The sequence below is a fragment of the Echeneis naucrates genome, chromosome 22 (assembly GCF_900963305.1).
Source record: "Echeneis naucrates chromosome 22, fEcheNa1.1, whole genome shotgun sequence".
Taxonomy (NCBI): domain Eukaryota; kingdom Metazoa; phylum Chordata; class Actinopteri; order Carangiformes; family Echeneidae; genus Echeneis; species Echeneis naucrates.
In genome coordinates, this window is record NC_042532.1 from 9,534,035 (window position 1) to 9,551,302 (window position 17,268).

The following is a 17,268-nucleotide window of genomic DNA, read 5'->3' on the forward strand; positions in this document are numbered from 1 at the left end:
TCATGGTGTCGTGTCAGTCATTTGTGCGTCCTGGCTCCAGCTTTCCGTCAGCTCACATTCATCCAGCAGGCAAAGCAACTGCTCCTCTGTGAGGCCCGGAGACTCATCCTGCCGAAAAACAGACATTATGTATGCATGATTTTAAAAGCTGAGAATGCGTTTGGCTGCGCTAATTTAATTGCATCGGAACTCTACTGGTGTCAAGGTCACATGGGCTTATTATTATAGGAGTGATGACAGCAAAATTTTTGCTGAACGGCTGCTATCTTCCAAACATCCTCCCTGGATGTGTTCCACCACAAATATTCCTCACTGGACCGAAAGTTCACTTCTGGCAAATCTGGACATGTCACATTAATGCATGACCTATGATAACAGTGGCAGTTCATAATAACTACACTGCTGTGTTCATCCCCTGTGCTTCATTGAAACAGCTCGGGGAAAAAAACCCTTCCAGTTGGATACAAATGTTGTTTTTCCACTGATAAGTCTGACTCTTTGCAGGCAGTCTTCTTGGGACGGCATGGGAGTTCAGGGATGAAAGCCAGCCTTCACAGACTAGGTTATGTGGATAAAAGATAGTTGCGACATTTGAAATGAATGTAATATCTGTGAGCGATCTGCTGTTTGGTAACTGCAAATGTAATTTTGGATTTCAAATTATTTGGCTGCGTAAACTTTTAAATCCTAATAATAAGGTCAGACATGATTCATTTACCTATCTGTGTGTGCTCACAGACAGTTGCCCTGTCTTGGTGTGAGAATCCTGCACTTTATTTAAACAGCTGCAACTCAACAGCCAATTTGTTCCAATCATATCAACGCATTGCCTTTCATGACTCGAGCCCAAACATGTCCAGTTAAGCCACCTCATTAATCTCTTAGTTGAATAGTAATCATTGTCTTCATTCTCTCAGCACGTAGACTGATGTTTCTATGAGCCATTTCACATCAAATAAAAAGTTCCTGGATTTAAAGTAGGGGTCGCCTCATCCACTAATTCTGTCCCTGAGCCACATTCTTAAAGGTTTAATAGATTTTTCCTAATTATTATTTTTTACAAATCTGCCAGTCATGAGACAACATGGCCATTTAATGGAAATCTAATGACTCTCCAGTAGCTTCTGAGGGAAATGGCTGGCTACTTAGCTGCTATATATTTTACTCTTGGGCAGCACAGTGGTGCAATGGTTTGTATTAATGCCACAAAGCAAGATTGTTCTGGGTTCAAACTCCAGTTTTACAAGGTACCTTCCACAGTCCAAGAATGTTTCCAGAATGCATACACTTTATTAATGCCATTTCAGTATAAGTTTTACCTGGCACAGTGTAACATGTTATCTGCTGAGCTGTAGAGATGCTAGTCAACCTTAGAGCTTTTGGCAGCTATTAGCTAACAGACTTTATGGCAAACTTCTTCACTTATCATACAGATCTGGTGGCATCTCAACATGTAATTATTTCTTGTAGATAAGCATTTCCCACCATCTTGAACTATTGTTTCAAAAGTTGTGACTCATACAGAGATCAATGCAGCAGCCAACCTGTAACCTGTGTTCAGATCTGAAGATGTGGAAAATTCGACTTTCACCTCAGTCTGACTCATTCCAGGCGCTCTGTTCTGATGCAGAGAGGATATTATGCCCATGCTTGTTTCCTTCTCTTCCTCACATCCCACTGAGTCACTAGAGACGAAATCACATTCCTGTGTCTCATCTGCCCAGCTAGCTCAAACTAATACTCCTCTTGGATCATCTGTCCTCCTTGTCTGTCAAGACCACCCCCTGAAACTCCCCAGTTTTTCAAAAGATTTCAGAGGCTGATAGACATCTCTCACAGACGATCAGGTCCATGCTCAAAGTCCCCCAAAATGTAATGACGCCCTTTAGGTCATGGCATGTTGGGCTGTGTTACTCCTTTATGACCCCTGTGATTATTTAACGCTGCATATCATCTTGCACAGACACCATGGGCACATTCCAGCCACGAGGATGATGCCCCCTGCAACACTCTGTCTTTTTGTACTTTGACATGCATGTAGCAACATATGGCGCTTCACTTGTTCACTTGACCTTCACTTTCAGGCGGGTGGGAGCATTTCCGCTATCTATAGGTGGGCGCCTCACCGTGTGCTTAACCTCAAGTGATGTTGGGTACACTGAGCTTCCCTTTGATGGCTATTCCATGTTTTACTTGGTATAGCTGACACAATGTTCACAAAAAGCACCACTTCCTTCAGATGGTGACTGTAATGTAAATTTGCAAAAACATAAGTGAACCATTACTGCAACTACATATGGCACAAAGAATTCAGCAGTCAATTATAGTCATGTGAGTGTTTGAGAGCTCATGAATGGGGGCAATAAAAAAGCGTCCCACCAGCAGGAGTATGAATGGCCAGAAATGCCTTTAACCAGCACCAGCCCTCTTTGAGATGGGAGCTACGAGCTACAGATAGGAGAGAAAAATACATGGACAGAAGAAAGAGGATCTCTTACTGACAAAAGTTCTAGGAGGTCCAAGGGTGTCTGTGTATGACTCTTTACTCTCATCAGATAAAGTTTAAATTATGTGTTACAGCCATTTCAGCTTATCTCATTCCATTTGCTGCAGATGCCAGGGTCATTTCAATAAACAGCTGAGGAAAGCTGGCCAAAGAAACAACATGAGAAATTGGATTGAGATAGTTCCGCTGAATACCCCTCCCTCCCTGGGATATCAGCGATACAGCAAGGGATATCAACTGCATTGAGCCTGGTTGGGAGTGTGTAAACAGTGTCACTATCAGACTGACTCCACAAGGAAATGATCTAACAGAACTCGCCAGACTGATGTTTTTCAGCTGTCTTGAGTCAGTTGAGTTAAGCTTTGATTCCACAATGTGTAAACAAAACATTTGCTTTTGAAAAAAGAATTAAGCAGTCCCCAGTCAAAGGAACTGTGAAGCTGTGCGAGCTGCCAAAGGTGGACCAGGTACTCTGCTCCACTACTTGAGTGAAAGTACGGATGCCTCAGCTTGAATATATTGCCAACACAAGTGCTCAGTCAAATTTTTACTTTAGCTAAATTATGAGAAAATACTTAAGTATTAAAAGTGCATTTTCATTTTAATGCAATTTTGTATCGTTGCCACAATGACTATACAGAGCTAATGATACAACCTTTCTGAATGCACTTTCTAGAAGCCTCTAGAAATACCGATTGAAACACAATCAAATCAACAAAAAGACAACCGCCTAGAATCTATCGACAAACTGAACACAGACAATTCCAAATGGGAAAAATATGAGGCCTGTGACAAAGACAGTACTGCATCATCTTGTGTGCTTTATTCCCAATATGAACTTATTAGAGATCTGCTGCACAAACATGGTCTTTTCTACAATCATCACTTTTCTATTAAAAAGCATCAGTATCTAACCAGTTGGCCATCGTTCTGATGACCAAGTGGTTCGAATGCAGATGCATACGGATACAGCCCGAAGCAGCAAATTCCCTGTTTGACTCACAATCAATTTGTTCCTTTGTTACATGTTTCTCCCATATTTTCTATTTTCTCTTTCCTTCATTTCAAATAAAAGTAAAAAAAGTTTGATAACAAGAGCGTCAACATAGTATTAACTTTACTCATAGTCATGACAAAACATCCGTGAGAAAATGGCTTTGATGTTTGTGCTCATCAAGCCAACATGTGATTTTTATCATTTCATTCTTCACATCTATGAGTCATATAGAAAGCTTTTTACTTGGGCAGATCAGCTTGCTTTCATTAAGCAAGAGCTGCTACAAGGTACTTCGCCCTTGATTAATGTTTCGTCGCTTAAGTTAATAAGTCAAAAAATAGTAAAATCAGTCCTAATATCTATGTGTCGTATGTCTGTTAGTTGTTGACAGCTCATACTGCTCTGTTGTCTAGCTCTCCCACCTGCTATCCAGACCCAGCAGGCGTATTGCATCCACCCCAGTCCAGCATTTGGCAACACATGGCCCATGTGCAAAGAAAGTAAGTGTAAGGGAAAACCTGTGTCACTGCTCTGTTTAGCAACATTTTATGATGTATTCACTGTTAGTCCTTGTAGTATCATTCACCACCAAAATGACAATGAGTTCAATATGTTGTGTGCCCCCCAGACACAGGAGTCAAGTTCCTCCCTAACAAACAAGAACTGAGTGGGTGAACCGTTGACCTTTGGTGAAAGATGAAGGCTGTTCGTCACCGTCTAGTTTCAGTTTCCAAGCAGTAGTTCCGACAAAGCCAGAGCTGTCCGGGCCTGAAGCTATCCGCCCTGCGATGGAGCACCACCTCTGCGCAGCTCACTGTGGGCTCATGAACATACAGGGTGCAGGGACAGTTTACCCCAAGCATGGGCTGCTCAGTTTCCAAGGTCACATACCTCAGCTTTATCGGCCACAGAGCCGGGGGCCAGTTCGCCACTAACAGGGTGGAATTCTATTCATTACACCCTTTGTGCTCCCGTTCAAATGCAAAGACTAACATGCCAGCAACAGCATGCTGCTATAGTACACCTGTGACATCATTGTGAAGGTATCACGGTGAGAAGAGAAAACAAAGTGGCAAATGTCAGGTAATGCAGACGACATAGATATTCAATGCACATTGAGGACTTTCACGTTGAAGTCATTGATTGCTGGCTGAATAGCAGTGTCCTGGTTTCACCTCATTATTTTACACACTGAACCCTACACATGCACTTTGGTGCCTCTTGTCTGGTAAATAAAACTTGGATCTGGTGAAAAGAGTTGGGAAACTGCTGTACTCCCAGGCTGTTTGGGGACTCTTTACCACTTGAACACCGCTGTCACCTACGATGATAAACACAAGTTCCTGTTTGTTTTTTGTTTTTGTTCGTTTTTAAATATTATCAGTACTCGTTTTTTCCTTTTATATGCTCATTTTATTGAAATCATGAACAAATAATAGCAGGTGTAAAAAGGTGAGTGTAAAAAGCCTAAAATCAGAGTGTCACAAAGTGCAAACACATAATGATTAGTAATTTTGTGAAACTTCTCTAAGAAGTCTAATGTAAGAAAGAATGGAGTGGACAAGAGAAAGTGTGATTGATGATGTTGGCCTGAATAAAGAAAAATACAGCTTTACTGTAAATGTTGAGACTGTCCTCCCTTTTGCTGTTGATGCAGGGATGTAGCCAAGTGAAGTTGCAGGAAACCTAGCACCATTTTAACCTCTTAGTATCATAGATTTTAACAATGGCCTTTCCTGTATTTCTAAATAAGGGTATTATTACTGATTAACAGCGAACTTTAACATTTCTTTCTTTGGGAAGGAAAGGTCAACCCATGGACAAGCAAATATAGCAACAAGAAAATTGAAGGAACAAGTTTTTTGGCAAAGAGGTGAGTTTTAGAGGGTCTGAGCTATTTTGGATTGTGGGAAAGGAGCAAGAATGATACGCAAAATAACTGGTTTCAATATCAATCCATGGCAATATCACTTTTGTTTGGATAAATCTGTTCAATAGGTAAATCAGGTAACTCTCTACACAAACATTTGAATTCTTAACATCACACACTGGAATTAGTCAAACTGATGTAGTGCAGGGAACCGAGTCACTTCGTCAACATATGAGATATTTTCCACCTTTACAATATGTCTTACACTCCAGCAGCAGCAGGGTAGACTAAACAGAGAGCAGCATACTTCCCTTCAGAGGGAATACACTCAATAGCTATCCACTTTGGCACACTGAAGATGTATGCTGCTTCAGGATAACATTTTTATTTCAAACATGTCCCTAGAACAAATTTATGGTCAACCTCTTGGACCGGATTTCTTCTATGGAACTCAGGATTAAATTTCTTTCCATCTTGGGCTCACGTTTCTTGCAACTGTTGTAAATGTTTGAGGGCCAGATTTTCAAAATAACTACTATAAACTCTGTTGTTTGTCTACAGTGTTTTATATATTATCCTTATGTATATTGTACTTTTCTTTTATGAGTTCCAATGTCTGTCTTCATGCCTGTTTTTTGGCTTTCCCCTTGTTCTTTTGTGTGCTTTTTAAATCATGATTTTGAATCATGATTATGCATTATATCTGGTTCCACAGCACACTGTAATGTTTTGAAACGTGGTAAGGCTTTGAGGCTATCCCTTACCCTTCATCATGTTTTACATCACTGACTTAATTCTTTCTTGCCCTCTTCTCAACATTTTAATATGTTGCTGTTTAGATTGTAGTATCCTTTGTTTTTGATTTTATTAGAGCATTTCATGAGTGAAACATTAGCGGATGTTTTGTTTATTATCAGAAGAGAATAAACTGTCAATCCACAACTACACACAAACCTGGTATGGTTGGTAAACACTCTTCAAGTGCCAAAAGACTGTGAGAAGACACTTGAGTTACGGATGGTATACAAATCAACTTTACGAGTGTACTGGACCTGTGAAACTGTTTAACAGTGCCATCCCACACAAATTCTGAACAAATAAATCTTTTCTAACTACAAAACAAGCTTTGGAGCACTCTGAATATACAGTCAGTGTGCTATTTACATTGTTGTCACTGGCTAGGTTCAGTTATTTCCAAACAATAAATATAATGTAATAACACATAGCTAAAGGGTGTCTATGTACCACAAGTTAAGAGGCTGATGGTTTTCATGTCATGTGATCATAATGAAAGAACAGTTCCCTCAAATGAAGCTTGGCTTAATTAGTGAAAAATCCATTTGTGTCTGCCTAGTTAGGCTAGAAATAGGTTCGGGTTGTGGAGCATGGTGCCTCGCTTGATGTAAGGGAGTGGCTGCCATGTAATTTTTTTATTGCTTATCTGTGAGTAAAAGGGGCATCTTTTATGTTTAAATTAGGCATGCATACATCGCATCATGGCTCATTAGTGACACAATAGATGTGCTGGATAATACATTTCAATTGGTCCTGCATCAACAGCAACACTGTGGTGAAACAAACAACACCCATTTGCCAAATGAAAAAGTCAAATCAGTGCATATATCTCTAATGTTTTCCTTTCCTTGCACATAAAATATAAAGTCATAAATGTCAGACAAAGCAGAAATCAAGCCCATTCGCCTTTGTCCCGGCAACATTCTTGTGTTGTATCTTTAGCGACAGCGTTTAGGGAACGAGTGACAGTTCTGAGGCTGTAAGTCTAAGGTGGCTCCTAAAATCAGACAGCGTTCAAAGGTTTCCTGGAAACATTGTGTGTGAGGGTGGACAAAAAAAGTAATGAAATACGTTGGAGGACAAAAACCTATCAGTGGAGTAAACAACCATCAGTGATGTACGGGTGCATCTTTCCATTCAGACCAAGTAAAAGCATGAAATTATTCAAAAAAAATGCTGTAGTGATACAAAGCAAGAAAAGAAAAATGGGGGAAAAGAGAGAAATAAAAGAGTCAGCAGAGATGTGAATATTGCATGTGATTTAATTGTCCCCTGTGTGGATGACTGTGAAGGAGCTGTGTGCTTGTAATAATTTGTCATGCGCGTGTCAACATATACAGGCTCTTAGAACATTTCTCTTGTGTGAGTGTGAGTGTGTGTGTGTGTGTGTGTGTGTGTGAATGAGCATAGCTGCTTTGAACTCACAGTCCTCTCCTGGCTCTGGCCCAGGATCTCCAGCTGCTGTTGGATCTCTTGAAGGCGCCTCTCCTGCCCTCTCCTCTCCTTTATGTCCTGCAGGACCTTTTCTCCTGGCTCTGGGTCCCCATCGCACTTCCAACCAACCTCCGCGCCATGGCCCTGATACACAGCAGACATGACTGCTTCTCACAGGGAGCAAACAACACATTTCACATGTGGACGGGTTTCAGTGCATTTCTAAAGCTGCACCCACAGCTTAAGGTCTGTCACTGGGACACAGAGATCAAAACCATAAAACAGATCATCACAATTCATTTGTGCAGAGGTTTTACATTCTGCCAGGACTCTTACATTGTAGTATGTTTATCTCTATTAAAATGTCATTACTGTGGTATGTCCTAAACATCTTGAGATGAAAATGCAGTATAGTGCATTCTTTTTTTTTTATATATCACATAGCAGAGTAAAATCAGGTACTCATTACAAGATGTGAGAACGTTTAAAACCTCAGTTAGAGCAACACGACTACAGTCTTAATGGGGTCCAATATAAATTACATTTATGGCATCCACGTGTAAAGGGCTCACTCAATGCAGCACAAGCTGCATCCAAAGCAAACTCTGAAAATGGGTCAGGAGGAAATAGGAGAGTCAAGCCTGGAGAACAGGCAGCTGATAAGTGAGAGGCCTGTGCTGCTGCCCATAGGTTTTTTGTTTTTTTTTTTTGGTTTTACGCTTGGCTTCAGGCACAAAGAAAGAACAAACCAAAGTGAGGACACCAAATGGCTAATATAAAGATGTCAAGTTTATCTCATATATTTAAACAGGAAATAGTTCTATCACATATTGTATTTTGCTGATCCTGAGATGTAAAGCCAAAGACAGAAGAAATACAGTAGCTTCTGTTGATGCAATATGATGAGCAGTAGGTGCTGAAACATGGTACATCTTGTAAAACTGGTAAATCCCAAATCACCATTTAATCCTTTAGAATGGATGGAAAGTCTGGAGAAAATACATCCAGTAGACACCCAGGCAGTGAATGACCAGTGGTGGGGTCAATTTTTGACCTCTAAAAATACACTTCTACTCTATAAAAACAGCAGCTAAGTCCAAAAATTGTTGGGTCTGAGAGGAAGTTGCCAACCGCAGGACTGTTTCGGAGTGTCAGTCCAGCGCCATGTGGTTGAAATCTCCATCTCTGTTGGTTAGCTTGGATGCCAGGCAGGCGTATGTATGATCTAATAATATTGAAATTGATGGATATTTCTTAAAATGTCGACATCTCAGTCGGGACTTGAAATGGTAGGTTACAGGGGACAGTGGGATCCACCGAAAATTATGAAACACAGCTCCTAAATCTCCTATGACACATTGATGATCAAGGATGTTATCTTAGTTTAACCCACAGTGGGAGGGGATTTCGGTTAGTTCAGGCAGGATCTTGAGAAAAAGAATTAATATTTACCCTTGTTAACAAACAAGACAGACTTTTCTGCTCAGCTAATGTTACATATTGCATGTAAGAAGTTTTTAGGAAACTTTATGATAAAAGTGTGACTTAAATATTTAACTTCGGCAAAAACAAGACCCTCTCAAGTGTGTGTGGCCTCACCTAACAGTGCCCTCTTTCTCCCTATAGGGAAATAATGACAGCTTCTATATGAAGCCTCTTTTAAGTGGTCGTTACAAGAGCCTTTCTGTTAAGACTCCCTCATCCAGACTACAAAAGTCAGGATCATGATGGGATCAGACTCCTGTCATGCACCAGAGTGAGAAACACAGCATTCCAACCGGGAAAAATAAAAATTAAAGTCTAGCTTTACCACCGTCCTCACACCACTAAATGCATGTTTCCAAAAAAGCCCAAATCTTCGGGAGAAACAGTTTATTTAATTTGGAAACGAAAGTTGCCCTACTTTGGTGCAACTATAAACTCCAAACTTTAAAATCATCTGCAAGCTTTATTCATGATAAAGTGTGAGTTTAATATAAATTGACATGTATGCAATTTATTTTCCTTCATTTGTCAACAGGATTTCACCAAAACTAGAAAACCAATTTCCGTCATACTTGATGGAATTTTATTGGATGTTAAATTTGGGTGCTGATCCAGTTAGAGGGACAGATCTCATGATCCTTTTTCTCACCTGCTCTGGCATTGTGAGATTGGGCAGTTTCAACAGTTTCAGAGGAAGTAATATGTTGACATTGGTGTAAAAATATGCTAACATAGACAACTGCAAACATGTTAATATTTGGTTGGAGAACTAAACACAAAGAACAAAGGTTAACGGAAATACTATTAGCTTTCCAGGTATGTGGTCATAAACCAGTGACATGAATTAGATGATGAGCCCAGTTGGATCATCACCAAGCAGCTGTCAGTGATATCTCTCTGGGTAACTTGATTGTCTGTACAGCATTTCAAGTTGAGCTATCTTATACTTGCTGAGCCTTTTCAATCTGGAATGAAATGTTGCCAGGATGGCTGGCATAGGTATGCATTGCTTGTGCTTGTGCTTCTGAAAACAAAAGAAAGAAGCAAAACTAAAATATAGTTTAGTTTTATATAGTCATATATTCATATCATCAGGTTTTTTTTTCTAGTTCTAAAGGGAGGTAGTGCAAGTTCAACAGCTTTTATTTTGTCATGAACCTGAATAAGTGAATATATAGTTCTTTGTCAAATGAGTCAAGTGAGATTTGAAGTGTTAAATATGTTTTATATAGGGGTCATTGTCTCTTTCATAAACCACCAATAACATCTTATTTGCACCACTTTGTTCACAGTTTTTTAAAATATATAATTGATTAAGCAATAATAATAAATCACTGCAACAACTTTGGTTCAATTTTCCAAGACAATGGAAAGCCAAACAGCATACTATTAGTCTTTGCTCTGATGCCAGTCAAATTGCAGTAATGATTCACTTCTTGGAGAGGATTGAAGAAATAATGTTTCTTGACCTCAACAGACGCCAGTGGTTGTTCCAAAACATTATGGCAATTCTGCTTCTTCTTCTGGAATGTGTGATAGCTTTGACTCAATAGGAGGTCAGACTAAGTGACGTCCAAACAGAGTAGGGCAAAGGACATTAGCCAAACAAAGGTAACAGGCTCTCCTCAGAATAAGCACCTGGCAAACTGTTGAACAATAATCAAATCGCTTATCTGAGTCACAGGGGCTTTCTTTATGACAAACATATTTTAAAAAATTTCAAATATATTTCCATGTTAAGAATATCTGGGGAGAAAATATTAAAACCAGACCTTGATTTTGTGTGATCTTAGTATCATGAACGAAACAGCATTGTCAACGCAATGTATTACCCGTGGCATCTTCAACTCAAGAGGGTGAACTTGAAATAAAACATCTGTCACATTCCCTGTCTCCAGTTCACATACTCCGTCTCCTGGACCCTGCCAGCACCCTCACCGCCCAGATCCTCCAGTCACCATCCTTCTCCCCTCAGCCGTTCCCCATCTCCACCACATTAAAGTCTCCTGGCACCAAGTTCTGCCGGTTTTCCATGTCAGTCTCTCCTCTGGGGTCCAAAAGAAAAGCTCCTATTGTAACACGGTCGTTCATGCATGATACGATTACTTCAGAGACGCTGTCCTTGTTTTACCTTATGGTTCACATTTCGCTTTCCCACAGCGTGAAGCTAGAAATAAAAGACCTGCCAATTTCCATAAACAAATCAGTCTTTTGTATAATCTCCAATGTGTATGACCCCCAGAGAACGTATGTAAATCACTCCTTTCACATTCATTATGTGATTATTGATATCAATTTAATGTTTTAAAATAGAGGCAACGCATTCCATTTAAAGGTTGTCATGGTATTTGAGTGTGAAGAGCTGACGGACGATCTGCTGTTGTCCAAAGTGACAAAATAGGAAAAATAGCAGGAATTAAGTTATGCAAAACCTTTCACTTCAAATTAATTTAAAACATAATTTGATTGCCTTACACTCAAGCAATAGTGAGTGGGCTATAGCTTAATGGTGCCATTAAAGGAACATATTATCGTATCACACAAATCATATTAGACAGTGTAGAGAGCCGTAGCCAGGAGCTTCATCTTTGCTTCACTGTGGGTTCTATCTGCGGTGCAGTTCACAAAATATAACAGCTGGATTTTCTCATGTAGACACATTCTCAGAAACATTTCATAAACAGCAAAGAAACAAGATGAATAAGTTCACCATCATGTTTCTGTATTTCTTTCAACGTGCTGCAAAATTTTCTTTCTAAACACAGGCGTACCAAGACACCGCTTGCTTCCAGTTTCTCCTTCCATTAGGTGTTTAGGTCTGTTTGAAACCCGACCAAGAACCATAAAAATATCTTGATGGCTTTGTTCACACACTGAAGACAAGCAAAATAGGGACAGCGTGTTTTGAGGCTGCCAATCCAAACACGTGTCAGCAGTAAAATGAATAAAAGCTACTGCACAATCCAAACAAACTAATTTGTACATATGACATATGATCTATTCAACAAAGCTATTCAAACCTTATTAAACTAAGCAAAATCAAAAATAGGTAGAAGAGCCACATACCATAGGTAGGAAAATAAAGCCTGAAAAAGTAATGGCTTAATTAGGTTTTCCTTGAAAAAGACTTCGTGGACACTACCCCACATTTCAAACTGTACTTTGTTTAGCATGCCAAACTTTAGCCGCAAAAAGGCTTGTTGACCTGACTCTGGGGGCTTTTGGTTAAATGAACAATGCCTGTTAGTCACATTAAGTTGCTCAGTCATCAAAAGGCTGGGAAAGTAACAAAAATGATTAGGTTGACGATAGGTCGCATGTTATTTTGCATCCATTTTATAATGATGGTTGTGTCATGGTGGCAGCAGCCTAAGCAGTCCTTTACCTCAGGACTGATTTCCAGACCCTCCAGAGAGATCCTAAAGTATTCCCAAACCAGGTTGTCTTCTCTTGTCTGGAGAACTTTGAAAGAAAGGTGCCTAAGAGGCATCCAAATCTGATGTCCAAACCACCTCAGCGGGCTTCCTTCACCGTGAAGGGACATGAACTCTACTCTCCATAAATGAGCTCTGAGCTCCCTACGTTAGTTCTTCACTCTACCACCGAGGCTGAGTCCAACCACTTTACACCGGAAACCGCCTTCAGTCACTTGTATCCAGGATCTCATCCTTTTTAGTCACTATCCAGAGCATTGCAACATCATGGTTGACCAGCTGACCAGCATTATTGCTGGCCCCAATCTTACCATTACCCAGGAACAAGAACCCAAGATACTTGAACTTGTTTACTTGGGGCAGCAACTCACCTCCAAACGAGAGGGAGCAGGCCACTGCTTTCCGGCTGGGAACCATGACCTCAGACTTGGGCTGACTCTCACCCTGGCCACTTCACACTCAGTTTCAAACCATCCCAGTGTGTACTGGAGACCGCATTTCAATAAAGCCAAAAAAAAAAAAGAAGAAAAAAACCCCACATCACCTGCAAAAAGGTTCCTAAACCAGACACACCCCTTACCTTAGCAACACCTCAGGCTCCTGGCCATGAATATCAAAAAGGTTCCTAAACCAGACACACCCCTTACCTCACATTGGTAACAAATATGAACTTGATTATTGAGTCCATTAACTATTTACTGATGGACTACTTATGTACACATTGACTCCATTTGACGGGAAAATGTAGTGTTTAAGGACAATAGAACTTGTTAATGACCTTTGGCAACACATTGCCAAGGGACATAGTTGTTGTTATCAAAGACAGCCGGACATGCTGACTTTGTTAATGCATTTCTCTATTTTCTCTCTCCTGGTCTGTCTACAAATCACAAGTATAGTAGGAGTTGTTGCTGTGCCACGTGGATCCAGGCTACCTGCCAAGGCCTGTCCACATGCCTTGCCACGAGCTCTCCCTGTGAGATCTCAGGAGTAAACTGTTCGGAAGCTATTGCTGAAGGTCTCTTGACTCTCTCTTTTTTCTTTCTTTCCATCTGAGAGGGATATTTTTCCGAATTAAATTATAACTTTCCAAATTCTGGAAAAAAGGTGTTGTAATACAGCTGATATACCTAACTGGATGCAAACACTTCCATAAGCAAGCTAATGCAAAAATGTTAGTTTGCCTTTTGCCATTTGCCTTGCACTCCTTTTCTTCTTCTTTTTTCTTCCCATCTATTGTGCATGAACCCTTGAACTATCTATCTCTACTGCTCCATAAGAGACAATGTCAGGGTTTGTATACAACCATCTTAACAATGTCCAAGATTTGATATTTGTTTGCATTCAAGTTGTTTTCTTTCTGTCCAGAGGTTATGTTTATACTCAGTATTTTGAATCCCTCGTTGGATGACTTGGTGATTGCTGAACATTCCTGAAGTATTAGAAGATTCACTTGTGGGTCATCTGGACTTTATACTTGTGATTTTTTTTTTTTTTTTTCAAAATTGAGGGTGGTCTGGAGCAATCACAGTTGCACAAATCAAAACCTCCTGCTGCACCCTTCAAACAAAAAGTATGTTTAATGTGAGATCGGACTAAAATATCTATTCCACCTGTGTTTCCTCACTATCTTTGGTAGCATCCAAAGAGCAATCAAAGTGTGAAAAAAAAATATTTTTTTACCATTGTAAATACTCCACACTGCACTATTTTAAAAGACATTCATTGGATCATCTCCACCCATGATCACTCCATTCTTTTTTCTAATATAGGGTAATTTAAGTGTTTGCCAAACAATGACAGAAACAAAATGCATTTGAACTAAGATCTTAGGAAACAGACCGTGCTAAATGTTTATCAAAAGCATCTGGATGGGGAAAAAAATCCAAACATCTTTTGGCTCTCCTTGTCCCTAGTTAAGGGTGTATAGCAAAGTACAACACATAACCTACATTTTACTGTTGCTCAAGTTTGTGGTATTTTTTCTACAATTATAGAGAAAATGTAGGACTGTCACAAGTGTCAGTGCGATGTTTCAAAGAATAGTAAGCCAGCTGTGAGTGGTTTTTTATAGTTTTTGTACTCTTTGTCAATATCCCCCACAAGGTCAACATTAGTCAGACACGCTATAATTTTGTTATCCATAGACAGCCAGGTTAGGAAATTCCGGCATTTGTGCTGAGCTAAATTTAAATCTGAATTTCATCTGATGATCATCTGATTTATTGGTTGATTTTTTATTTTATTTTATTTTATTTTTTTTTATTTATTTTTTTTTAAGCCTGTGGGAAATTACCTCTTCTTCTCACATGACTTTCAGCTTCAGTAACTTTTTTCTAAACAATACAATATGACTATCATTATTATATTATGGTCCCATTAAGATAAGATAGGCGTGGCTACCCCATGGCTGACAGACCAGGTGCTCATGATAGAGTAGAGGCAGGTCAAGTAGGTCAGTCCACTATTCACCCCTACTCATCTCCTCATCCAAGTATGCTTTGTTTTGGTTTCAGAACAACGAAACCAAAACAAAACAACAATGACAGCCAACTTGCAAACTTGAGGCTTCAAAGCAGCATTTTACAAAAAAAATGGTGACTTCATGGTGGTTTACTTCGCAGATATTTCTCAAAATATCTAATTATTTCAGCTAAATTTTGCATGTTCTGTCTGTGTATTGAAATGTAAAGAATAGTGGGTCGTGATAATGTTATACAGTACTTTACTGTTATTTAACTTGGGCCATGGAAACAAAAGATTGGCAAACTTTTTTAAGGATGGTTATTGTTAACAGATGATTTTGAGACAAAATTATCCACTTTGGGTGTCATAATGAGTGGAACAGTCAAAAGTTAGATGTGAACCACGACAAGGGAAAAACCTTTGAAACCACTTGACTGAACTGCTGCTGTGGATAACACCAGTGGGAGAGGCGTTTATAAGAAGACAATAAACTGGGTCTCATGGGAATTATAGGGTGGGGAAGGGTGTGGAGTTTATTCTTTTTAGCCAAGTTAATCTTGTGAAAAAAAACAAAACAAGCATGCCACATGAAAAACCTGACATCTCAGTTCCCACCCTGCTGCAGTCCATCAGAAAAATATGTAAACCACATAGGTGTCAAAGATATCACACCATCTAAATGGATAAACGACAGCGTCTTCATGCTAGTACACAACAAGAACATTTTCATTCACTGATGGCTGCAAATGTGGTGAGTGTCTGTTATGAATTTTCAACATTTCAGTCAGGATATGGCCATGGTATTCCAGAGAGGACAGTTTCTTCCTTAATACAAAGGGTAAAATGTCTTTTTTTGTCTTCCTGCTGTCATGCTTGTTAAGGAGAAACACATTGTTCTACTACTTTTTTCACTCTCCGGTGCTGGTGAGGGTTAGGGGGTTATACATACACCACCGGTATCATATGTGTGAACTTTCTCCACATTTGCTGATGCAAAATAGGAACTGACCTGAGTTTTAGCTGAATATAACATGGCATGAGGTTTTTTCCATGCACGTTAAATTATATGACCGTACTAAATAAGATAAATTTGTGAACTGTCTGCTGACCGCATGGCGTTGGTCAAAAAGGGCGTTTTCTGCCCAAACTTCTGCTCTCTCACTTAACATTTGCTGTAGTTAAAATTATGGGTGCTCATCAGCAACCACACAGTGTGACTAAGTGACCTCATAGTCTTACATCAAAATTAAGCCAGCCAATACACAACCAAACACAGCTGGAGTAACTGTGTGAAAACACAAGAAGCTGGAGCCCTGCTCATTAAGGGAGGGATCTAATGAAATCAAATACAGAAGGACAGTGCGTTTAAACCATAATGAATAATTAAATAAATAATAATTGTTACTACACTTCAAAAAAAGCCACATTAGATGGTATATAAAATTCTAATCTGTGAAACATACATACAAACACTTACACTGCCTAACACCCAACGACAGCTAATGTTCATGACAGCATTCCCTCTAGTGGCTTCGAGCTGTGGGTGGTGCAGGCATTACCACACCGTGGTACAGTAGGAGGGGTGTACTGTACATTAATCCTATGTGCCAACAGATGTTTTTAATAAAAAGCTATTTCAGATGGAGGCTGAGAAAGGAGAAGGACAAAAAATTCACAAGAACCAATGCTGTCATGAAGGCAATATTAAACGTGTCCAAGTAAAACAGGCTTTAAAGTTGTATTTTGATTCCATTCAATCCAAATCATTAAAGCAGGGTTTGTGGCTACCTGACCTTTTTCCTATCATCAAAATCTTCAAGGAACAGCCAAAGGCAAGGAAAGCAAGCCTTTTTCCCATCAAAACTTTCACCATGACTCACCATTTTGTTATGTGATGAGTTATTCTGCACTTCCAGAAACACTAATTCTGTGGTTAATGGCACGATGCCAGATTTCTTTTTGGTCTTATCAGTCAACATCCACCTGCCATTGCATGTCCTTATAGAGATCAAAAAAAGTACAGAGTATGCTTTAAATATGTTTTTATACAAACATGTATTACAACAAATAGATTAGCTGTATTGTATGGGCTATTGCTCTTTCGGTGTAGAGCACAGCAACCATCATGTATAAGGAAGCCACTCTGCACGTGTTAATGTCTCCAAATGAAAGAGGAAGCCCTGTTCTTATTCTGGAGCTGGCATTGCTTCACCTCCGCAGGCTCTGTAATTAGGTTCTGACGGGGGGCTGACTCTCCTCTGTGGCACTTTACTGGCTGCTG

General features: G+C 39.7%; 1 protein-coding gene across 1 annotated transcript in view; it reads right to left on the reverse strand.

Moving 5' to 3' along the window:
• fsip1 (fibrous sheath interacting protein 1) overlaps positions 1-17,268 on the reverse strand; it is a 25,509-nt gene continuing 8,241 nt past the window's right edge. The window contains exons 9-10 of the mRNA XM_029494315.1: positions 7,570-7,746; positions 1-108 (exon numbers count right to left, since the gene is read on the reverse strand). Coding sequence (XP_029350175.1) covers positions 1-108; positions 7,570-7,746 — 285 coding nt within the window. The remainder of the gene's footprint in view (positions 109-7,569; positions 7,747-17,268) is intronic.